The sequence below is a fragment of the Gavia stellata genome, chromosome 9, assembly GCF_030936135.1.
Source record: "Gavia stellata isolate bGavSte3 chromosome 9, bGavSte3.hap2, whole genome shotgun sequence".
Lineage (NCBI taxonomy): Eukaryota > Metazoa > Chordata > Aves > Gaviiformes > Gaviidae > Gavia > Gavia stellata.
The window spans coordinates 1,405,381-1,429,871 of record NC_082602.1 but is presented as its reverse complement, the minus strand read 5'-3'; the positions used below and the strand labels follow the sequence as shown (position 1 = coordinate 1,429,871).

The following is a 24,491-nucleotide window of genomic DNA, read 5'->3' as shown; positions in this document are numbered from 1 at the left end:
GCATCCTCCCAATTCTCCTGATTTACTTGGGGCTGTTACAACGTGCTGGCAGGCTCACAAACCTCAGTGGTGCACCTATGGCACTGGCAAGCAGATTATACCGGGAACCGAAGCCATCCTTTGGGGCCCGGGCAGAGCTCGGGTTAATAGGCTTACTGTATTTTTAGCTCTCGCCGCCCTGCCCTGCCCTGCCTCGGCGCTGGGCTGGCCCGGAGCTGTGGTCTGTAGCACACTCTGCTGTCCCTTGATGGCTGTGAGATGCTCCTACACCTTGAGCTAGTCACGAGGACAATATCCTACATGGTCACAGTCCCACGAGGCATCTGGGACACTTTTTGTGCTATCACAGATGTGGCCATGAAGATCAAAATGTCTAAGGTGCTGGGGGTCGGTGACAGGACCAGCACAAACACCAGTCCAGATCCTCCTGGGGTGGGGAGAAGGACAGCCCTGCACCTAATCCTTCTCAATCATCCGCCACCTCGCTGGACCCCCCCCCCCAGCCTTAGTGAAATGCTGTAGAGGATAAACTTTTGATGCCATTCATTAGGCTTAGTGTCACGGTGACACACGGTGGCTGCCACCAGGCCGTAAAGGTCCATGATGGTCATGGTCTGACTTACTGCTTCCACCTGCTGATGCCGCTCCCGAGTTTCCCTTCCCAAAGGCAGGGAAGAGTCCCCAAGCCAAGAGGCAGAGACCTTGCCCCGTCCCGTGACTCTTAGGGAGGGCATCAGCCCCTCTTGGATGCAGCTCTTTTGAGGAGGGCATTGCCCCGTCCTTCACTGACAGCTTCCCAAGTGCCCCACATTCTCCAGCACCTCCCACCAAGGGAAGTCTTTCTCTTCTTCTCCCCCTCTCCATGGTCTCACCTGGCATTTGGGGTGGACCTTACATGCAGGGCACCTCTACAGTGATTTTTGAGGCAAAAAAGTAATAGGAGTGAACAAAGCAATATGCTGAAACCCATCAGCAACTCCCTAATTTGGAGGGTGGAGGTCTGGCACATGCTGCCGTCCTGGTTTGAGGAGGTGGATCTTGCAGGGGGACAGCACTGAGAAGGACCACGACCTTCTGGGAAGAGCAGCTTCAGGCAGAGCCCTACGCAGTCGTTCCAGAGGAGTTTGCACAGATCAGTCAGGTGTGTTATGGGTGCTAAAACACAAGTGGCCCTTCTAAAGCAAGAAGCTGTATTGGCCACAGTTCAGCAACACAGTCCAGAGCAATTAGTAATAATAATTTCTTGCCATGATGGGGTCATGATTAATATTTCCATTAAGAATGCCTTTTTTTCTTGCTTACACAAAGGACCTGACACAGAAACAGCAGCTTGCAAAATCTGCTTCATCAGTTGCATATAAAGCCCACAGATGCAAGTCCTCCCCCTCTCCCACCGATATTTTAAGACACCTATTTTCAAGTTATTTTTTAGTGTTTCAGTAGCTCTAAAGCAGCTGGATGGATTTCTCTTGGTGTTCTTCTCTAAACGTTTCCACCTCGGGACCACAGATCTGAATTTCAGCCAGAGTCAGCGTTTCCCAGCCCAGCTGTACCCCGAGCCTCGAGTCTGCTGGAGGTTGGGAAAACATCCCGGTGGTGGGTGATGACACCCTCGCCCCGATCTCTTCTCAGCATCTACTGATGGCCACCATCAGAGACAGGACCCTGGGCTGGGTGGACTTTGCTTCTGACCCTCTATGGCTAATGCTGCGTTCTCCTCCACCCCTAACACCAGCTGTCTGGTAGCAGCGGTGACTTTTTTTGGCAAACCAGATGTTGCAGGCACTCACCAGTTTGGCATAACCTCGATGATCCAGAATGAGGTTTTCTGGCTTGAGGTCCCTATAAATGATCCCTTTGGAATGCAAATAGGCAAAAGCTTCGACCACGCACGCCGTGTAAAACCTGGTCGTCGAATCCTCAAACGAACCTCTACATAAAACGAGAGAGGGAAAGGGGATAAAGCGATTAGATGTCTTCCCTTACTCGACTTCACCCTACTGCTAAAATATCTATACAGTTCAGTAGAATCACTCTAATACCCCGAACTCACCTTTATAAATACATTTAATTGCATTTCCATTTTTGAAGTTAGCATCTTCGCCTTCAATCAACCTTCACATCAAACATTCATATTGAAAATATTTTAGGTTTTATTTTATAATTTCATCTCACAGAAGTAAAATTTACAAATCATTACCTTGTAAGTAAAAGGTGATTTTTTTTTTTTTTTATTATAATCTTTGACCCAATAATCTATCACCCAAAAGGGTGATAAAGCTATTTTGAGGTGCGGAGATCAAGAACTCCTGTACTAATGTTCGTAACAAAAGGCAGAAAAATGACAGTTGTGGGGATTTGAAGTGTTAATTGCAAATTCAGCGTAAACCGCACTTTTGGATCTTTGTTTCAGCACCAGTTTGCAACCAGTTTTCCGAAGCAAACCATACCCCCCGCCTGCCGGGAGCGCGTGGTGGGAGCTAGCTGAGCTCAGAAGCCTGTCTAAGCTAGGTGGCAGCAGAACCACGATATAAAGCCGAGAAAATTAAAGATGAAATTATCAGCCTCTGACAAAGACGATGAAAAATGCAACCTGGCACCTGTTAACTTTGCTACGGTTCTCGTTTTAATGGTCCGGAGAAGGCATGCTGTTAGGAAAAGGAAGAATTACAAAAAATTCTTTCTAGGTAACTAAAAAAGAATTTCGTCTTCGCTTTCCCATCAATCTTTCCAACGCACTTCTTTCTCTTTCCAAATTTAATTAAACGATGTTCCAATTATGAGCCTATTACATAGTTACATGCGATTTCTCGCATCTTTTCCTGCCCCATGGGCATATTACGCGCACGCCCCACATACCCCCCATGCCACCCACCCGCACACAACCAAAGCCCAACGCTGCGAGGTCAAACCCTCCCGAGGCAGGAAATACCAGGACCACACTGGCTCGCGCGTTACGGCGCGGTATGTAATTACATGCTTTCCTAACTGCTTTTTTCCGTGGCGCTTCTGCATCCCGACGGCGTAGTGCTCCTTGCAGGGTGTGGATTTGATGCATGATCCTCTTTCCCACTTTGATGAGCAGCCCTCGTGTAGTATGTGATATCTGCACTAAAAGCCCATGCAGAACTACTGATTTCCTCCTGCTCATCGCTATCACACCCGACTGTGTCATAAATATGAGGAAATATAAATAGGTATTTTTTACCCCAGTGCCTCCGTGATAGAGGTGGATGTTGCTATTCACAGTTACAGAGGGTGGGCAGCGGAGCAAACGCCGAGATGAAAAAAGCCCATCTTTCTCTGGGATGGGGAATTGTGATTTTTCAGATGACTTTGATGAATTCTGCATATTTTACTTTGAAAATGCAATTCGCCACAGATTTCCTTCGCAACTGTGAACCCTCACTAACGCCACTGCCACCTTAGGGTCTTGGTTTGTAAGTCCAGAGTCTAAAACGGCCACGGAAGCAATGCCTAAAGGTGCCGCACTGGAAGGACCTGTCTCCGGAGTGTGTCTTGCAAGACTGCAGCAAGACTGGCCCTGATGTTGCACCTCCTGCAATGCAGGGTCACACCCTTTACTGAGAGAGCAGTGAAGCATTGGAAGAGGCTGCCCAGGGAGGTGGTGGAATCACCATCACCGGAGGTGTTCAAGGAACGTGTGGACATGGCACTGCGGGACATGGTTTAGTGGGCATGGTGGGGTTGGGTTGATGGTTGGACTTGATGGTCTTACAGGTCTTTTCCAACCTTAATCATTCTGTGATTTTTCTCATTCTCTGCCATCATACGTGGTGCCCAAAGTCTTTGTCACCCTTAAGACAGTTCCACATTTCTCTATCAGGTGTCTGAGCCTTCGTCCAGGCTCTCAAATGTGAGAAACGGTAGCATGGGCACCGAGGACACAGCCGTAATTTCCGTGGTCGTAAAAAGTTATTGTTCTAGGCAATTAAAAATTAATTAATTCATTAACTTAAAATTAAAATATGCCACCGGCTATTTAGGGGTACCCTTTAGAGATCAAGATAAAGGGAAAGGGCAGTCAAAGCCTTGTCGTAGATGTGATTTATCAGGGCTATCATTGCTACCATCACCACCTTCTACATTTTTTTCAGAGAGGCCATGAGAAAGTAGCTCTTGATAAGCCTCCACTTACATAAAGCCTTGTACATGTTGGATGCAACCAACATCAGTCTTTACTCTCAGTTATGACTGGATTCACTTCATCTCTAAGTCAACTGTATAGGAACAAAAATATCTCCTCGCCTTTCTGGGATCTTAAATTAAACATAGCATGGTACGATCCAGATTTTGCCCATGAAAGAGAAAGACCTTTGGTTATCGGGAGGCATATTAGGTAATATTCTACTTTTTAAGATAATAGTTCCTTAAAACTCACCTGTCCCTGAGAATTGTCCAGAGCTCTCCACCTAGACAGGCTTCCATCAGCATGTACAGGTACTTGCTGTCCTTGAATGTCCTGTAGAGCCTGTCGTTGGCAAACAAGAAAATCATAAATAAATCCACCATGCAAGCGAAGGCACCAATCGTTCCCACTTCTCACGGACCGTGTGCTTCATCCCAGGAAGCACCGCAAGACTAAGGGTATCTTTCGGAGCCAGTGCTACATTTCAGGAGATCATTTCAATGTCTCTTCTCCAGTGGGAAATATTTCAGCAGAAAAAGATGGGCATCTGAGTGGTGAAGTGTATCATGGACCTCAAAAGAAGAGGTCATCACTACTCTGGGTGCTAAATAGAAAATCTGCCATTTCTACTGGTGCAACCTGACACTTGGCTTTCCAGATGTGCTTGAAAGTGAAGTTTTCCTCACGCTACAGAGTCTGGCTGCAGATCTGCAGTCTGCCTTCCATTTAATCATCTCAAAGGAGCGTCGCCCAATTTGTGCTTCATTTCAGAACTTAAACCCACTGATTTGGAGAGTTTAAAGACAACCTGCTGACATGTAGGCATCTAAAAGTACTCTTCCTCTTCCTCCCAGGGACTGAACGTGGATAGGAAAATTTGAGTAAAGGGATAGATGGGCCAGGCTTTATGAACCTGTCCTCCTTCTCAAGTGCGATCTAAATTATGCGGCAAAATCCCTGCTCTGTTTAATATGATGCATGAAACAAATGCAACTATGAAACTATGGAACTAAACACAGGCACTTCACTATTAACGTTGAACTAGGAGCGGGTGAGGGAACTGGGGTTGTTCAGTCTGGAGAAGAGGAGGCTGAGGGGAGACCTTCTTGTTCTCTACAATGACCTGAAAGGGGGTTGTGGTGAGGTGGGTGTTGGTCTCTTCTCCCAAGTGACAAGTGACAGGACAAGAGGAAATGGCCTCAAGTTGCACCAGGGGAGGTTCAGGCTGGATATTAGGAAAAATGTCTTTATGGAGAGAGTGGTGAAGCATTGGAAGAGGCTGCCCAGGGAGGTGGTGGAGTCACCATCCCTGGAGGTGTTCAAGGAACGTGTGGCCGTGGCACTGCGGGACATGGTTGAGTGGGCATGGTGGGGTTGGGTTGATGGTTGGACTTGATGATCTTACAGGTCTTTTCCAACCTTAGTGATTCTGAGATTCTGTGAACTACTTTTGTACTTTTCGTTTCACGTGTGGGTATTTCGGCTCAGGTTGCCCGCATTAACAAGCCTGCTGTATGTGGATACCGGAAAGGTTTCTTTGCAGCTGCGCTGTTGAGAAAATAATTTTAAAAATCCGAGCTCCGCAGCAGAAGGGACTGCTGAGGGATATTCTGTTATGCTGTCACTGCTCCATTCATGGGAATATCTAAGAGTTAAAAATTAAAGGGCTGATCCAAGACGATATAAATTAAAACAGGTGGTTTTGCAGATTGCAGCTATTCCCAGCTAGTGATAAAATCCAGTTATTAATATCTTGCATGGAGCTGTGTGATGGACCAGGGGGAAAACACAGCAGGATTCGGTTCCTTTTGAAGGCATTCAGTTAAATATTAACTTAAGGTACGTGGCAAAACACCCCGGCAGTTCCAGCTTGGCTCCAATACTCTTTCCCATCACGATGCTGGACAACATTTGTCTGCTGTCTGTGTTTGCGTAGCATCCAGCACACAGCTTAGCAGCAGCTACCCGCTGTATTTTTCGCCCGTTTAACAGAAAAAACATCCCAGCAGGTGCAGCTGTGATGCAGGCAGGAGTTTGGGTACTGAATATACTCAGTGCCGATCTACCTGGGCAATATTCTGTAGCTAAAGGGTACTATTTGCAGCCACAACAAAATTTAAAGGACAAAGAAACCAGTGTTTCAGATCTTTCCTTACTCTAGTATTACCGATGTTGACATTTAAAACCTCAGTTATAACACGCTTCTCAGAAAAAGTTGGCACAAACTTACTGACCATTTTGTATGGTTAAAATTTATGGGTTTAACAAAGAAAATCCTACTTCTTGCCAGCTGGACAAAATATGATTTATCTTAATAAGCATTTCATCTACACGTAGCTTTACAGAAACCCTACATATTCAAGAAGCCAAAATATGAGTAACTGAATATTTTTGACTGTTCAGTAATTTAAATGCTACTGAAACAAGGCATTATTTTCCTTAGTTAAGGTAGCCCGGCTGAAAAAATGCGTTCCAGAAAATTCTACGGGCATCAAATCTGACTTAAAATGCACAGGAAAAAAAATCATCACATATTGTTTATCAACTGCAATGGAAGCAGAGAGTTTATACATGATGGAACCGCACTATTTCAGTAGATCAAGCCATCCTAAGTTTAAAATGTCACAATGTTTGAATTCATTTTTTATTCATTTATTTTCTTATTCACCTAAATATTTGCAGATCCAGTGCAGACACCCATGGCTCAACACCCGTTTGGCCCTTTGCCAAACCCACACGGGGCATTTTGTTCTGTGAAATTCTTCGTTCATCTACGAGCAAGTTTTATTTAGTGATATCTGGCCTCTTCTGCGTCTTTTGCCTGGTTTAATGCATTTTAATAACCAAACTGAACTATTCTCCAAAGATTTTTAAGGAACAGTTTCATGACGAATTAAGAAAATAACCGGGTTCTTCAGGAATTTTGTCTTTCCCATTCTGATACCCCAGAGTTTGCGTCCTTGCCCCAAGATAATATTAAAGCCACCTTTCGCCCGGCATCTCAAAACACAATTAATCTACCGATGTGGTAAGATTTCTGCCTGTAGCACCCAGAAAAATATTATCCCAGCTGGCCCAAGAAAGGGTATAAACAGTTTAGGAATAATTTTAGGATAGAAACTGTAACAACTTCAAATCCCCGTGGCTGTGCAAAAGGAGAAGCGAGGGGGAAATGCAGACACAGAGTCTGATAAACCAGAGAGGATTTTCAAGCTGCGGCACATGCAATAGCAAAAGGTTGGACTTTATGACTTAGAAAGTCCCTTCTCAGCGCAGGATTTCCACAGGGTATTAAAAATAGTTAAGGGAGGCTTGTTCCTGTAAAGGACGGGAAATATTGCGTGATACAGAAGGAGAAGATCTACGGCTCACACATCCGTTTTTCACCTGCTTACTGAAAGAATAAAGGGTGGGAAAGAAGAAGTATTTATTTTATTAGCTATGAATATCATTGGCTCCATTAAGAAACATTTGCAGGGTCTGGCTTTTTATTTAGGAGGGGGTATTTCTGGATACAGTGTCAAAATGTCCCTCCGGTTGGCTGGCCCCGCACTTCACCTCCCTTTACGTCCCCATCCTGAGACAGCTCAGGCTTCAAAAAATAAATCTACAGGCTGAAATAGCCTGCAAGGTATATTTAGCTCTAGCCTAGGTAACGGGGGCACGGTTGTGAATCAAATATTACAGCGTGAAGGGAACTGCAGCCGGGTAGGGTGTCGGGCTGCAGTTGTCACCCATGAATCAGAGGCGAAGCTGCGGGCTCCAAGGGAATCCCAGGGATCAGCCCGGGAAGGAAACACCCCCTTAGCGGCTGACGGGCGGCCGTCTTGGCCATGCGCTTGCCTTTGCATTTTTATCACAGGGGTTTACTTTTGCCCCTGGGTTAGTATGTCTCTCTGGAGCAATTTTTGGGAGCGGGGTTGATCTCCTCTGGCAAAAGGCAAGTGCTTCAGGGATCTCTTTGAGGGTGGGATGTGGCACCCTTGGCTTAGACGAGAGGCTGCCCTTTTAGATACTTCCAGCTCGGTGAAATGCATTGCCCTGCCAGAGGTCCTCACCACCCACTGCTCTTATCCTGACCTAAACCATATGAAGAACCATCTCTGCTTCCTGCTGACAGATGCTCACAATCCTTGAAGATACAGAGAACTTCGCTATTAGGCTTAAACCAAACAAAAATGCCTGGCACCTGACTTGATTCACTGAAGAACTGCATCTGCTTAAGTTTTGGGGAGCGATATGGTTTAGGCATTTGCCTATGATGAGTCAAGGGACACTGAGCCGGATCTACCTAACACACCCTAAAGAGAAGTGCTGGGTATTTATTCACACAGCAGCACGTGATCTCAGAAGATAAACCCTGCCTTCCAGCTTCACTTTGCAGGAAGGAAAATTCAGAAATAATAAGAAAATTAACCCTGAGCAGAGAGAGACAATGCCAAGTCATGCTGTGTAGGTCTACACGGAGTGTTGCCCACCAGCATCGGCAAGCGCTGTCCACGCTGCAGGGTAGCGGCGTGCTTGCTCCAGGAGCCACAAAGCCATGTTAGCACGGCATGGGGCCCATGCAAACCAGTTAAGACATGAGTTAAGTTTAGGCTTGGGTGGATGTCCCCCATGGGCAGAGTAATCTCATGTTTGCCTGGAGAAGACCTTATTCCATGCACCTGCAGTCCCTTGCAGGGAAGCTATGGCTAAAGGGTTTGCTGGTGACGGATGGATTATTCCTCCGTGGTTTTACGAAATGCCGAGATCCCCCACGGCAGCGCATAAGGCGGAGGGACGGTACCTCACGATAAAGTCCGAGTGCGCGCTCTGCATGATCTGCTTCTCTGAGCGGATGTGCTCCTGCTGCCTCGTGTCCACGATGTGACGTTTCTTCAGTATTTTCATGGCAAACGTTTTCGATTCTTCGCTTTTCAACTGGACCTTGGGTAAAGCAGGCAAACGCAATGGTTAGAAGCTGGGCGCATCCCCCCGCCAACCTGTGACAGTCCAACTGCCATGGGGATCCAGTAATCCCATCACCCTACCTTCAAATAATCCCGCCACCCCACCTTCAAATAATTCCTCTCATGTCTTCAGTCATCACCTTCACTTTGGTATGAACCAAATTTCTAAATACTTGGCCTATTGCTAAATTGACGAGCCATTTCTAAAACCCCATGTGTTTTAGGGAAAACCCAACCGTCAGCGTTACGCTCAGGTCAGAAGACGTTGCTAGCTAACGAACAACTTTCACAAAGCCTTTTTCTATAGCTAGTAACAAATGCACCGGCTCTGGCAGGGAAACGCAGTCCTTGGATGTTTGTGGAGGATGAGCAGAGCTGGCTTTTCAACGGCACCGCTCGGTCACGTCTTTACTTTTAACCTTAAGCCTCAGCAACCTATTTTTAACCTGATTGCCCGAGGCGAGGTTGAAGGGAGTTGTTTGCTTGCTCGCCGGCGTAACCCTGGTAACTTCTGAACCAGCCCGCTCCGAGGGACCGGTACCCATCCCAAAGACAGCTGGAAGGCAGCCATCCTTTCCATCTTTGCCATCCCCTCTTAAGTCACCACCAAATGAGAAAGGAACCTCGTCACTGACCTACCAGGCCTCTTAGTTTGCTAAATTCCCCCAGCAGTTGCCAGTTAAATGCTTTTCCCCCCTTTATAGTAAGAAGTGCCATTTGGCGACTTCTATTTTGGTTTTCTTGTAGGAATTTGGCTTCAGCCAGCAGATGAGCGGCTTGTTTGTTGTCAAGCCCCATCAGAAATCCAGTTTGCCTTTTAGGTTAGGAGCCAACATTCATGCAATCGCAATTTATTTAATATAACATCTATTTTTATATTTTCTTGGTAACAGAGATGCGGGCTGATATGAGACACGGCCCCGTCCACACTTTTCGTAGGCTGCATACCATAACCTTAAAGTTTCCTCTGCATCTGCTTTGCTTACGTAACGGTTCAGGTGGCAGGGAAAATGCAAGGATGGCTGGTATCCTCAGCATCCCGTCCTTGTCAGAAATCAAACCGGTACTCTGATTGTCCACAAAGATACGTACAGCTTGAGAAAATCAAACCCAAAAGGCTGATTCTCAGCTGGCAAAGAGACTTCCACCACCACAACAGAAATAAACCCTAATAAATGGGAGTCCACCGGTCTATGGCCAAAGTTTTCATCATTAATTAAGTTCTTCAATATGTATGGATGTTTGCATGTATTTCTCTATCTGTTTTAAAACCACTTGGGGTTCCAGTCCCCAGATTTGCGGCTTCTTATTTTCCCTGCAGGCACAAGCATTTCCAAGCCCACATGAAACTGTTCTTTTTCCAAAGGCGCTGTTGTGTATTTCACACTGAAACTCGTAATTATTATCTTTGCATGAAGCCCGTGTTTGCTATTTAATCTTCAGGGAGACAGGGTACAAAGACCTAAACAATCCACATAAAATAAAGAAAACCATTTTTCCTCATCTTTGCAGTAGAGCTGCCCAGTTATTTATTGAACTGGTGCTACACGGCGCTGCCTTTGCTATATGTGGTTTGACCACAGCTCAAAGCAGAAAGAAATTCTGCATTTATGGCAGACTGAAAGTGATAAAAACATTTTTTTGGTTTGGGGTTAGGGTTTGGGTTGGGTTTTTTTGTTTCATTTTGAATAAATGGCGTACGGACTTTAGTTCAACTGGTTGAACTAAATTATTTGATATTATACCATCGAAATCAAATCCCCGTTTCAGGGGAGCAGGGCGAGAGGTGACACACAGGGAATGAAGCGAGGAAGAAAGTTAAGGTAAAATCTGGGCTGAGCAGAATTTACCAAAACTTGCAAAAAAAAAAAAGAAAGAAGGTTTAATATCACTAAGCATATCCTTCTGGAGAACTTATCCCTCTTGCTTTCGACGGCAATCCAGACTGCGTGGTTTCCCATCAGACCCATCCATCTGGTGATGGACAAGCGCAATCAACTGCCACACAAATTACTTCGAACCAAAGCCTGTGCTATTAGATATTACAGATCAGATTTGTTTTCTTTCAGCCTGTATTTTTTAAAGTTAGGCTGTCCACAGACAAATAATAATGAAAAGTGGCACCAAGAAAGTAGCTCCAGTAGCAAATTTGAACACTTCTTGGTCAATTTGGACATGAAACGTTAAAAAAAAAAAGAAAAAGAAAAGGTATTTCGCACTCTAAACTTACTCGAAACAATAAATTCCTGTTTTCCTACTCTTAATGTGTACCAGGCACCAGTGTTAAAAATAAACACAATAACGTGGTGGAGGCTTAGATGAATAAATTCCAGTATTTTATAATAAAGGGTAGTATGAATAAATCCCAATGTGTCCCCTTCTGGTATTATTATTTTCATACCACGCATGCCAACCACCTAATTTTTGTGTCTTTCATTAAAAAGGCTATTTCTTCTATGAATAACTGTTTTTTCAGGGATGCCCATGCGCACGATGGAGAGTCTGGGGAAGCAACCTGCTTGCCTATACGTACCTGCACAGCTTCCAAATACGTACAGGAAAGGAAATTACTATAAGGAAGCAGAAGGCAGTGGCTTTATTTGGTGTTTGATGATGTTATCACTGCCGCAAATGTTTAAATATAGAACAATCAGGCGGCTACAATCAGCTAATGCAAGACTTTGACCTAACGCCCCAGGAGAATTTAGATCCATTTTCCATTCCCACTCCTGCCGTGCTTCGTAACGCAGAGGACTGGCGAGAGTTTGAGAGCGTGGGGGGATGAATTTGCATTAAACCTGCTGATGCACCAAAATAAGCTGCCGAGGTACAAAATCTAAGGCTTAAAAGTTTGCATCACCTGGTTGTCCACCTGGAAAATGAAGCCTGCAGACTTCTCCTCCTTCTTCAACATGCCTGAGTCCTCTCCTTGCTTTGGTCTTTCTGCCAAATGCGGTAACTGTGAGGACTATTTTTATGATGTAAAGCTGGGGAACTCCATTTCGATTATTCTTACAAACAGGGATTTTTAATATTAAGCTCGTGATAGTTAACAGAAAAAAATCCCCATGTCTAACTCCAATCTCATTTCAAAAATAGAAAAAAAATCATATCCAGGAGTCACCCGGACTTCTTACTTTACAAAAAAAAAGGATTAATGTTGAGAGGATGAGAATAGGCTGCTAAGAACACCCTGTCCTCCAGTTATAACGAGAAAAATAGCACAGAAGCCACAAGGATTTTGAGTCTCGGCTCAGAAGGAGAGGGGTAGGTTGGGGAGGAAGCTCAGCCTCCCAAAGAAACCCACCACAAAAACGTCCCAAATGCTTCAGAAAAGGGAAAAGCATGCAGTTTTCCATGGAAGACAGTTTGCAAAGGAGCCATCCTTGCTACACAGCTCAGGAGATCAGCTTTCACTCACTTGGAAGCAACATCTTCCCCGGGAGTATTGATTTGGTGGAGACCTGCCGGAGCCTTGGGTTTCAATCGCCCTTCTCTGAGAGCAGCCGAGCTGCTAGGAGGATGGACACAGGGTAACCACCAACCTCCATCTCTCGCAACCTTTTATTTGCAAGTTAAAAGAATTTCTGATCACTTCCCTCCTCCTTTTTTCACTCCTCTCCTCGCATTGACCTTACCCAGTCACTGCCCTTTCACCAGCACACAGATATCCAAAATTATCTCTCTTGAAGATCCAGTGCACTGATGGTAAAAGCAAACATCAAGGCCACTGTAGATGTCCATGTTCAATGATAATATTAAAGTCACGCATCTACTGAAAGGCCCAGTGGCAGGGAAAAATAACAAATAAAATTTATAGCACAGAGTATACTCCTTCTCTTTCTTTCCACCTTCATACACACGTTGCAGCTTTCCATTTTACATCCATCTCATCACTGAGCTCTGGCACATGGTCCCTGGCTGCCATTCTGCCTCCAACTTGCACGGACTTTATCGCAAAATGCAAAGCAGGCTGAACAGCAAACCTCCACCGAGAGCAAACCCATACCATCCTTCCCAGTGCAGTAATTCCCAAAACAGGGAACCCCCGGAAAGCTGTAGTTACTACTCATGCTCTCCTGGATGGACTCCCTCCCCGTGAATCTACTTGAGCTCTTGCCCTCTCTGTTACAAATGAACCTCTGGAGAAGGATACAAGCCCTTTCAGTCGTGGAACAGGAATATATTTTCTCTCCAAAATGCAAGAAAATGCAACAGGGAGCATAGTTAAATGAAGTCCAAACCCCACCTCAAAGATGTGACGTACAAAGCCAGAGAGAGAAGAGGTAAAATTAAAGAGATTAGGTCATTCTGCAGGATTCTGATCCAGGACATGGAACTGCATGCCAGCGACAAGAATAACTGCAGAAATATTGTTTATAGCTAAACGAGCCAACTGTAGAAGTAAAATAGAATGAGTTGTTTTTATTTTTCATATAGACGTGTTTGCATAAAGATATAATATACTTAGAAAATATATAGTGCATATATGTTGAGATGCGTATCTAATATAAATATAATATTATTTATATACACACACATATATATTTTGCAAAATATTCCGGTCCAAGCACTGCGGTGATGGGATATCACACTCACATTTGGAGCCGTGGCTGCACCTTCAACCAGCAGGTATTAACTGGACTACATGGGAAGAGGCAGACTCCTCCATCCTTCAGCCCCTTCCCATCGTAGGAGCTCGAGGCAATTGCCAACCTCATGAAGAGGCAGCTATTCCTGTCCTCCACGTGTGACCCCCATCCAGACCTCTGAAGCAAGAAAGCCCCACAACATCGGGGTGGACAGGAGTTGAAAGAAGCAGCTTTCTTCTTTGCTAGTCCCACAGCCGCCCTCTCCCTGCATGCCTTGTGGTCGCGGGGGAAGCGTCGTCCACCCAACGTCATGGCCTTTGGCTGCGCTTCAGCGTGGTGCCTCATTCCCATGTCACCAGGTGGTGTTTTTGGCAGCCTGAGTCATCGGGACAAAGCTACCCCTTAGCGAACCCAAACAGACGGGTCACTATCTGAAAATACATTCAAAGAGAAGTTCCCTCGAAGAGGACACGAGGAGGGAAATGGGCCTCATTTTGCTGCTAAGAAGTTGAATTCACAGGACGACCTTTAACTTTTCAGCGTTGAGAAAAGGATGCTGCTTCAGTAAAGAAACTTTCAAAAGTCCACCAGGAAGGGGGTGAAGATGTCTTGGTAGCGAGTTGAGCAGAAGAGGAATGCTACAAGGTTGGGACAAGAGGTGAACGCAGGGGAGAAGAGGAAGAGAAAAAGGGAAGAGAAGGAGAGGAGAAGGAGAAGAAGGAGAAGGACAGGAGAAAGAGAAGAGATCCAACCACTCTTGCTTTTCCAAGTCCTTGTTTCATTAGACCTCAGCTGGCTTCTCCTGGGCTCCCCGTGCTTATATGAAAATGTCGGAACCGCTCCAAAAGCATTGCTTTGCTTTACCGTGTATAAACTTCTGCAACTTCCAAAACACACAGTGCGCTCGAGGCCTGCTTTTTTTTTTTTTTTTTAAACACAGCTATAATTCATGTACAAATAAATACGGTTTTACACCTTAGTGCTTTTTCAGACTTCCTGGGAAAATGGATATTGATGAGACAAAATCCAGACCTCGACAGAAAAAAAAAGTAAATGGGTGTATCTGTATGTTTCTTATCCTTCCTCTTTCTCTGCCTCTATTTACTATAAATCATATATGTGTATTATATTTTGTCTGCAATGTGAGCAATTTCCGTGCAACTCCAGTGAGAGCTGAACTGATACAACGCAAGCTGACCTTGAGAAACTGTAAATGTTAATAAATATTTACCAGAATGTGGAACAATCCCCCAAAGAAGGATTTCTTTTCAGCGAAGACTTGTCAGGTGCCTGAACCTTGCTGTACCTAGCCTGAGGATATGCGACTTTAACTGCATCTGTCTCATTCACGCCCGTTCTTCTTCTATTCCTGCATGATCTTCATCTAGGAGAAGACAGCGAAGAACAACTGATTTTCTGAATTCCCATTTACCGCAGACGTTGTGCCTGTGGGTTACAGCTCTGGCATGGCTGTGGGTTTTCCAAGAAGCCCTACGGTTGTGTTTTTTTCTCCAAGGAGCTACTACAGATAATATTTGCCACTATGGGACCCTGCGCAGACCCCTGAAGCCATGGAAGAGCAACAGACCCAAGGGCATAAAAACATAGCTGAACACATATTTATATTTATAGTTTACCCTTCCTTCATTTTGGCAGCTACATACTGGAACGGTGTTTGCCACTCAAGAATCTCCAGATTTCTTCTCACTGATCTAACGGAGGTATTTGAACAGGAACTTCCACAGCGTCTGGACGCCGTGCTCACAAAAACCTTGCTCAGGAGCCTCTTCTGCTGATCTTCAAGGGAGCTGGCCGGGCTCCCAGCTAAATGGGAACACACAGGGAGCGGAGTTTGTGCAAGTAAAAAATGTTTCGTTTACTCTGGAGTTGTGGCTTTTTCCTAAACACACGGTAACAGTGAGCTTTTAGGAGATGGACAGAAGCTCTTCTTGAACTCTTGCGTTCACGACTCACAGACAAGTTTCTTGTTGCTCACGTCTCCTGGTGAACTCCCTGTGTGGGCACGGCGATGCCTCTATAATGACAAAGATGCTTTTCCAAAGGGCTTTTGCTAACTGTGCATTTTGCTATATATATGTATTATTCGGATAGAACGATCCACAAATCAGCGCTATCATGGAATGTGAATCTCTTTGGATCACGTTAAACAATAACCGCCTCAACCGCAGCGCTCGGGAACTGAAGTGCAAATGCTTTGGCTTGCTGGGTATGTCCAACGTTGTTTATTTTCCGCCGTTTCCCAGCTAGATGCTTTCGAACCAACAAAAATAGCAGCAGCTGTTGCTGAGCGCAGCACTTGCAAGCTGAGCTCTCCTAATCCCAACAGCTGAACTGCTGCACGAACAAAGCGGCGACTTCTCCCCCTCCCACCCCGGCAAAAGAGTACAGCGTGCTTTTAGTACTAAACATATTTATGTTCTTCCAGGATGAAACAGATTTCTCCATCATAATACCTTACAGCTTGCTTTCTTCCCAGCATTTCTTGTTATTAGGCAAGCGAGGGAGTATGAGCTCATATTTATGCCTCAAAGCCTACTGTGGTGCTCAGTATTGCAGAACTCTCTGTTGGGGTTTTGAAGGTACTTTGCACGTGTCCTTAAGGCCAGATTCAGCCGCTCTCCTGACCTAAGGCTTAGAGAGAAATCGTGGGTTGCATATCCAGTTTACAAGCGTGATACCTGGTGCTTCGCACTATATCCTTTCCACCTCGTGCTCAACATCACGTTAGTTTTGGGTTAGCTGCATGCTGCGTGCCAACAGGCATGGCGATTGGACTGGGTTAGACCGGAAAATAAGTGAAGATGAGGGAAAAAAAAAGACCTAAGATGGAAAGAAACATAATGGAGTAAAAATTATGTCTTTAGGATAGACTATATTCTTTCCACCTCGTGCTCAACATCGCGTTAGTTTTGGGTTGGCTGCATGCTGCGTGCCAACAGGCACGGTGATCGGACTGGGTTAGACTGGAAAATAAGTCAAGTCTAGGGAAAAAAAAAAAGACCTAAGATGGAAAGAAAAATAATGGAGTAAAAATTAAGTCTTTAGGATATACTGTAGGCTGAAATTTTGAAGGATGAATCAAGAATTCATTTCAAGTGGGCAGCAGGGTGGAAACCGTCCAGGCCAGTGACCTTATTTTCTTTGAAAAAGTCTACATTCAACTCATTGGGAAAGCACTAAATATCGTATCACAATCTGTGTCCTACGGGACTCTACAGGAAAATAAATTGCAAAATTACACTCTACGAATATACCTAAGTGCACACTAAAAAATGCACAGTCCTTAGAAAACCTCAGCTGCTTAACAATTAAAGTTGCTTAATCAAAGACTGAACTGTACTAAAACCCTGCAATTCTATGTTTTGATCCCTGTACTGAAAATTGATATTCAATGCTTGACAACATGCACAACTAAGTTTTTTATAAGCGAGGGCATTGGGAAATCTATTAAAATTTGTGTCTCTCTATAAAGCCCAGAGGTAAATATCATTTTTCAAAAACGTCTAGAAAGGAAAGGCTAAAAAGCAGTGAGGAATGTGAACTGTTTCATGCATAAAATCATTCCAATGAAAAGTAAATAGCAGAAGAAGGGTTATATAGCTAAAATATGCTAAACCAAATGGAAAAACTCACTACTGTGGTTTCTTGAAAATATCAGATGGACCTAAACTCTCCAACCCCATACCTGATCCAGTCCCGCTCCTGAGTTTGGCTTTGTCTGGGATATAGCACCTATTTTTATGTCTTATTCCTACCTCCAGCTGGAGCTCAAGCCTCCAGCTTGACAGCTCATGTCCTGATCCGGCCTCTGACAATATTTGATGGGCTACAAACGGCATCTCATCTTGCCAAACCTTGACAACATCCTTTCCGTTAACAGACAAGCCCTGAGAATATGTTTCCATCTACAAAGGATGTATTTAATTGTATTGGGAATGAAAAAGCAAAGGAAAAAAAATACAAAAAATAGCTCTGCAGTGGTCCAGCCCCATCTGACAGTATCATTAAAATTAAGCATCCTGCATAGAGTTAAGAAGGGCTGGAAAAAAAAGGCCAAATGTTTATAACCAGCATTTTGCTCAGCTCCGTAGCAGTAGTTTCTTTGTCAGACGACCGTGGGATTTACTCAGGTACCTGATCTTCAAATTCCTCACTCCCATCTCGGTTTCCTCACCTTGATGGCACCCAAAATACCCGTTCTTTCGAAAGGAAGGAGGCCAAAGGACTCCTGACAATTGAAAATAAAACCGAAGAGATTTCAAAGAGAAGACTGATCTTTCTAATAAAAAGCTTCGTAATAGCTGAAACAAAAGGATAGCTACGCAATTGGAATCTTCCACTAATAAATTTCTGAATTATGCATCTGTCAGTCTACTGGAAGACAATTACAGTGGTTTTTTCCTCAGCATCTAATTAATTCACTAATGGTTTTGTTTACAAAACAGGCTAGAGGCTATAATAGATTTGACTGCACTTCATGATCTGTGGCCAGATTTCTCTTAAAACAGGAATAAAAATGGAAAATGCCATGCTGTCCTTTTTAAAAAGGTCTTGTATAGTCCCAGTAAAATGGAGCTGAAACCAAGGCTCAGTTTTTATGCGTATGTCTTTATTAATCTCCATATCGTAAAGGAGTTTAGCTTTTAGTGGCCACCGTCAAGCCAAAAGGACTTCAAGGGTGTCCATCTAGTATATGGCACCATAAAACATTTTCATTAACGGCTTGGATTATGAAATAACAAGAATGGTACTAACTTTGCGCCTATTAAAATCAAGCCAGAGAGGGCTGGGAGGGCTTTTGAGAAGAGCAAGGGAATTAAAAGTGGTTTTTACAACTTGAAGCGATGACTTGAAATCAAAAGGACACCAGTTAGTAGTGGCAAAGAGCTGCCCCTTGTTGTCCGGCTCTACCAGAGCAGTAGAAGGTCCAGGTTGGACTAACGTGCCCGGTCTGGGCATCGCTCCAAAGAGGTGACAGCCACTTGGAGACCGAGGAACAAGAATGATCACGGGCCTGGAACGCATGAATTAGACGTAAAGCTCAAACGAAGCACTTTCATTCTTTTAAAGAGAAGAGTTCTTCAGGTTCACGTGATAACGGTCTTCCAATCCATACAGCCCAACCTCAAGGGTTGTATGTATTTGTACTTCAAGCCTACTACAAACTACAGCAGGGAGATGTTAAATATTAGGAAAAACCTTCCTGGGAATCTCCTTCCCTAAAGACTTCAACGACAAATTAGGGAAAACTGGTCAGAAGTGGTTGGGTATATTTGAGTCTGCCTAGATGATGATCTCTTTAGGTCCCTTCCAGCCTGAGGTTTAATGACCACATGGTTGAAATAGGTGCTTTAAGTGCCATCGACTTCCGCAAAACTGCTGAACGTTAAAACATATGATTAAATGTTTTGTCGAGTCAGGGCTAAAAACTGAGGCTGTCCTTAATCTGCCTATTGCCTGCTGCCTTCAGGATGTCCCAAGCCGTATGTTACCCATGGGAGTGCAGAAGGCACAGCTCCCTCCAAGCTTGCATACGTGCAGGGACGGTGGGTAAGTCTATAGGTTGTCACTGGCGTATCTGTCCTGGGAAGTGAACAAAGATGTAGCTGAAACCAAGTCTCAATCAAACTTGTGATGGGGTGTGGAGAAAATATATTATTTTTGCAATTTTATAACAACAGGAGTGATTGAAAATCTTCGCCTTCCTCCATCTCTGAGTGATTGCTGGAAGTGATAACTGCGTAAATCAATATAACAAAAAGGCACGTGTTCAGTCGTGGACCTGATTTTCAGTCCACCTGTGCTCAGCCATAGCCTACATGAACTGATTTCACAGCAATAATGACTCTAACCCCGTATGTTCAGATATTCCAATACATTTCTTTCAGAACTGTCTAAAGTAATCTTGATTTAAATCCAAAATAACTGACCTGGGGCAGATGATTAGAAACACAGGACTTAAATTAAAAGGAAATTAAAGAACAAAGACAAGAGCAATAAAGTTCAGGAGAGATGATTTACGAAGGCTGAGGACACCTGACCTACATCCCTGTCCTCTGCAAAGCAGTGCTTGGTGGGATATGAACCTGAGACGACATTCTCATTCCCTGTTCCGACGTATTATTGAGGCACCTGGATCCCAGCACAGAAGATGCTCAACTGACACAGTGCTGAGAAGCCGAGTTGCAAAAAACAGCGGATGCATCTGTGAATCCGTGCTATTAAAAAACAAGAAGTCCACTCCTACTGTTTTCTTTCTGCCCTGCTAAGGGAGGTGTCCACCAGCTGCGCGAGACATGTCCCGGAGCAGCTTGCACCTACTTGGCAGCCCTCCGAAATGCGGGAGGGTTGTCCTAGGAATGTGGCACCGGTCGGCCCTGGGCAGGCTGTGGTCTCTCCAACCCGCCTGTTTGCTTTTCAAACATTGAGGACCACACAGGTCCTACTGTAAGTGAACAAAAGCCTTTATTTGCTCTTGTTCCAGCGTCAGAGTTGGTCCCCGTCTAAAATAGCACAGCCACTACTCAGCTGGTTTCTCCCCTTGAGAGAAGCCTGGATAAAAGTTGATTACATAGTCTACTTGGGGATGAAAAAGGAGAACAGCATCCATAAGGACAAGACATAGAATCATAGAATCTTTTAGGTTCGAAAGACCTTTGAGATCATCAAGTCCAACCATTAACCTAACCCTGCCAAGCCCACCACTAAACCATGTCCCTAAGCGCCTCATCCGCACGTCTTTTAAATACTTCCAGGGATGGTGACTCCACCACCTCCCTGGGCAGCCTCTTCCAGTGCCTGACAACCCTTTCAGTGAAGACGTTTTTCCTAATATCCAGTCTAAACCTCCCCTGGTGCAACTTGAGGCCATTTCCTTTTGTCCTATCAATGTGGCAAGAAGCATCCAGCAGCCATCAAAAAACTGAGCAGATTACGTACCACACCAATGCAAATCTGTTGGAGATGCCTCTTGACATACGAAAAATAAAACTACCTAGAAAATCAGGACAAGAAGGTATTTCCATGTGTAATCTCCCCAGGATTGAGAATTATTTAAATTTGAGGCTGGCTTGTCTAAAAGCTATATACTTGTGTACGGATGCATTGAAGGGGTGACCTCTCCAAACAGCCAGCATTCACGGAGGTGTCTGGAAAACCAGCGTATATTAATACAAACCACAGCTGGAAATTGAAACACAGACCAATGGGAGTGTTATTCCTTCTTGGCCAGCAAGACCCAAACCAAGCCTGAGACATTCCAGTTTCCAACCAGACACCCCCAGTTGCCCCCTTGAAGGATATGGAGATGCCCTGGGGGGGCTTGGCCAGAGCGGCTGAGGTAAAGCTATAAAAACCCCCTTCCTTGCAATGTACTTTATTTATTTGATTAATTTTACTCTCAGAAAGTGCAAAAATGAATGTTTTCCAGGGACAAGTACCAATGGTGCTGTGCACTAGCAGGCTACCGTAACACACTCAGGCAATAAAAGAGTCAATTCCTCCGATACGTTTTGCATTAGTTCATTTTTTAGCCTTAAATTATAAAACATATTTTTCATGGAGAAGACAGAAGCAAGAGGTAGCAATTCTAGGCTCAGTTTTGACAAAAAGAGTATTTTCTTGTTTTAATAATAAAACTTCCCTTGGTGGTAAAGAAAAACGATAAAATCCAGAGTGTTAAGCTCAACTTTAAAATATTTTTTCTCCTTCTGTATGTAATTCAGTATTATTTAAGAACTACAGAAAATGACCGTGACCAGCATTTTCCTGCTCAGGAGAGGGGCACCCACCACTGAAGAAAACCCCTATGAGGTGATGGAAACGTTTCTCCCACCAGTAGCCTTCTGCAGGCTGCGTAGGTGGCACCAGGGCTTCGGAGATGCGGACATCTCCGAAGATGTCAATATTTCTACCTGACCGCAATGTCGTTGAAGCGACAGAGCATGTCAACTCCTGCTCTTCCTCATGCCTGGCCCAGCGTCACACGTCGATAAGATGTGGTTTTGGTCAACATCTTAAAGCTTCCAAATGAACTCTGCGAGCAGCCAGAGGACGACTGGCCCACGGCCATCGATAGCGCATTCCAATTTGTTTTTGTATCCCTGCGGTTTGAGGGTCCCATAAACAACCCCTCACGAAGACAAACTCACGTACCTTCCCAGGAACATGTGGAGGTTTTCAAAGCTTGACAGCATGCATCAGAAAAGCCTTAAAAATGAAAACAAACCTCACACGATCCTCCACAAGAGTCTAAACAAGCCCCAAACTGGTGGGTCCCCCACTACAGGTCACCTCAGGCGGCAAAGCCAGCGGTGATGTTAATTTAGGAGACAAATCTCCTGAGCTTCATGCTGTTGTCAACAGAGGGGAAAGGGCCTTCAAAAGGGAGGTTGAGGGCAACCCGAATTAAAGCCCTGCTCTAAAGCATCCTCCACAGCAGATGACTATAAAAGGAGCGGGGCAAGGACAGTCTTCCCAGGCTACGCGTGAGCTCTCATGACTGTCTTCCAAAACAACAGTTGCTAATATCAAATAAGTCAATAAATAAAACCCCAAGCCCCAACCCCAGGAAGGGAACAGCGTTCTCACGGACGTGCTCTCCTCCGCATGATTTTACACACATCCAAACAGGAAAAGTCAGAAATAAATCACACGGAAGAGCGAGTTGTGCTTTTCACACCAAATTTACCTGTTACGGGGCAAATAATTACCGAAACACTTCGTTTTGCCAGGTTTCCAGTTCCCAGCACTACGGGTGCGTTTGGCTCCCGCAGGGTTACGGAGTGCGGATTTCCCTGAAGTTCACTTTTCTGCCCCTAACTCACAGGAGTTCCTAACATACTGTACTAGTGTCCGGTATCAGAAGCTCCTCCGTGATCAGCGCTGTGATGTAAACTAAGCTCCCTCTTTCTATCGTAAGTTTTTGTATTTACGTGATTATTACAAACGGGTCACGCAACGGCTGCCGTTTCAGGCTCCTTCTGCTCAGGCTTTGTTTTCAAAAAAGACTACAGAGCTCTTAATCCAAGCAGAGCAAAAAGCCAGTTCAGATTTTTCCCTTTCTCTAAAATTCTGCCAAAAATAAGCAGCTTTCTGTGAGCACTGTCACATTCCAGGCATTGAATCTACAGCTTTTGTGATAACCAAGGAGATCTATCTCTAGACCGGAATTAGAAACTGCTTAGAAGAAACATCGTACCGTTACTCCAGTTTTGGCTAAGTAAGATTTTTAGGTTGCTCTTTTGATCTTGGCATTCAACAGCCGCACAACCCTTGAGGTTGTTTTTAAAAGGCAATCAATGCCATAAACATAGGACCACTTGGAGAGAGAAGATGCGTGCTCCTCTCTCAAGCTAGTACATAAATTCTTCTTGGTTACTGCAAAGCATTTATTTGTACATTTTTATTTACCAGGAAATGTAATTCAGCTTCCTCCAACCATTAGAAAATATATAATCCCATCACATAATTTTCTTCCAGCTATTCGGATGTAATAACGAAGAAAAATTCGTAACACAGTACTTATTTTAGGAGATCATGCAAACTTGAAAGAAGAAAAGGTTACCTACCAGCTCAACTCGTCCAAACCCTCCGACTCCAAGCGTGTCAATGATGTTGAAATCAGACAGTTTCAGGTTGGCGAAGAAGGCAGCTTCGGCTTCGTATCTGGATGTTTTTATGCGAAAAAACGGAAATTTCTTAGAGGTGCAAACATGAGTACTGCGCAATACCGTACCCGAATGGCATGAGCGTGGAACAGCCTTTACCTGCTTAATTTCCATCTTATCTCTTACAGTTTGCTTTTAGTCACACTCATCGTTTTGCTGGTCCCAATTATAGCATCGCTCCGATGTGCAGAGTTTTCCAAGTGAGAAAAGCAAACATACCTACTGCATGCCTACAATGCAAATGTCTGGTACTGCAATTCAGCTCCAGCTACCCAGCAAACGCTACATTTTGTCATTTTCTATTGATCTTCTTGTGGGTGGGGGTTTTTTGGTGTCTTTAAGTATTTTTGGAAGATAAAGTCTCTCATAGGAGTCTCTCTTATCCACAGGCTGGCAGTAGTTTCTAGAAATGTTTATTGAAAGTGGCAAGATCATTAAGGTCCCTGGAGAGAAATCACAGCCAGGTTTTATGAAATCGGATCCGATAAGCTGCGGGCTGGTGTGCAAATGCCTGAAATGAATGACTTCAGTCACATCTCAACATTCCTATAAGAATATCTTCACTTCTTTTCCTCCTATAAACTCCCTTGGAGTAGACGTCCCAACCCAGGAGGTCCCAAAATCCAGATGCTCTCTCTTAAGCCCATGTCCAACTGGCTCGCAACACAAGTTCACCAAGCCCTTGACTAAGGAAGCATGCAAATCGAACACATGCAAGCCTGCCAAAATAAGCTTCCCATGACTATCCTCATGAATATGATTCCTCTAAAATAGCTCCTTGTCAAGGTTTATGGTATTTTTAGAAAGGCTCAGGGGGAAATGGATGAACAGGATCCACCCACTCAATAAAGTTTGACATTCAGCTGCCGGAGAAGTCCCCGTGCGTGTACAACCTTTGGCCGCTGGTGACACAGACTTGTATGGGAAAAGAGCGTTGACGGGATTATGGAGAGAGGCATGGAGGGTGTAAAGGGGGAGGTGGCTTGGTTTTCAGTACTTAATTTTAGCCATAATATCTTGCAACGAACAGATAGACCATAATCCGCTATTTCACCTGGATGCTTCATTTGTGCGTGATAACGCTAGCGTGAAGATAAAACATCATAGT

General features: G+C 44.5%; 1 protein-coding gene across 2 annotated transcripts in view; it reads right to left on the bottom strand.

Moving 5' to 3' along the window:
* Positions 1-24,491, bottom strand: part of PRKG1 (protein kinase cGMP-dependent 1) — a 520,194-nt gene that overhangs the window by 7,791 nt on the left and 487,912 nt on the right. For both annotated transcript variants that reach the window (XM_059821041.1, XM_059821042.1), the window contains exons 10-13: positions 23,285-23,381; positions 8,940-9,079; positions 4,403-4,492; positions 1,791-1,932 (exon numbers count right to left, since the gene is read on the bottom strand). In XM_059821041.1, coding sequence (XP_059677024.1) covers positions 1,791-1,932; positions 4,403-4,492; positions 8,940-9,079; positions 23,285-23,381 — 469 coding nt within the window. The remainder of the gene's footprint in view (positions 1-1,790; positions 1,933-4,402; positions 4,493-8,939; positions 9,080-23,284; positions 23,382-24,491) is intronic.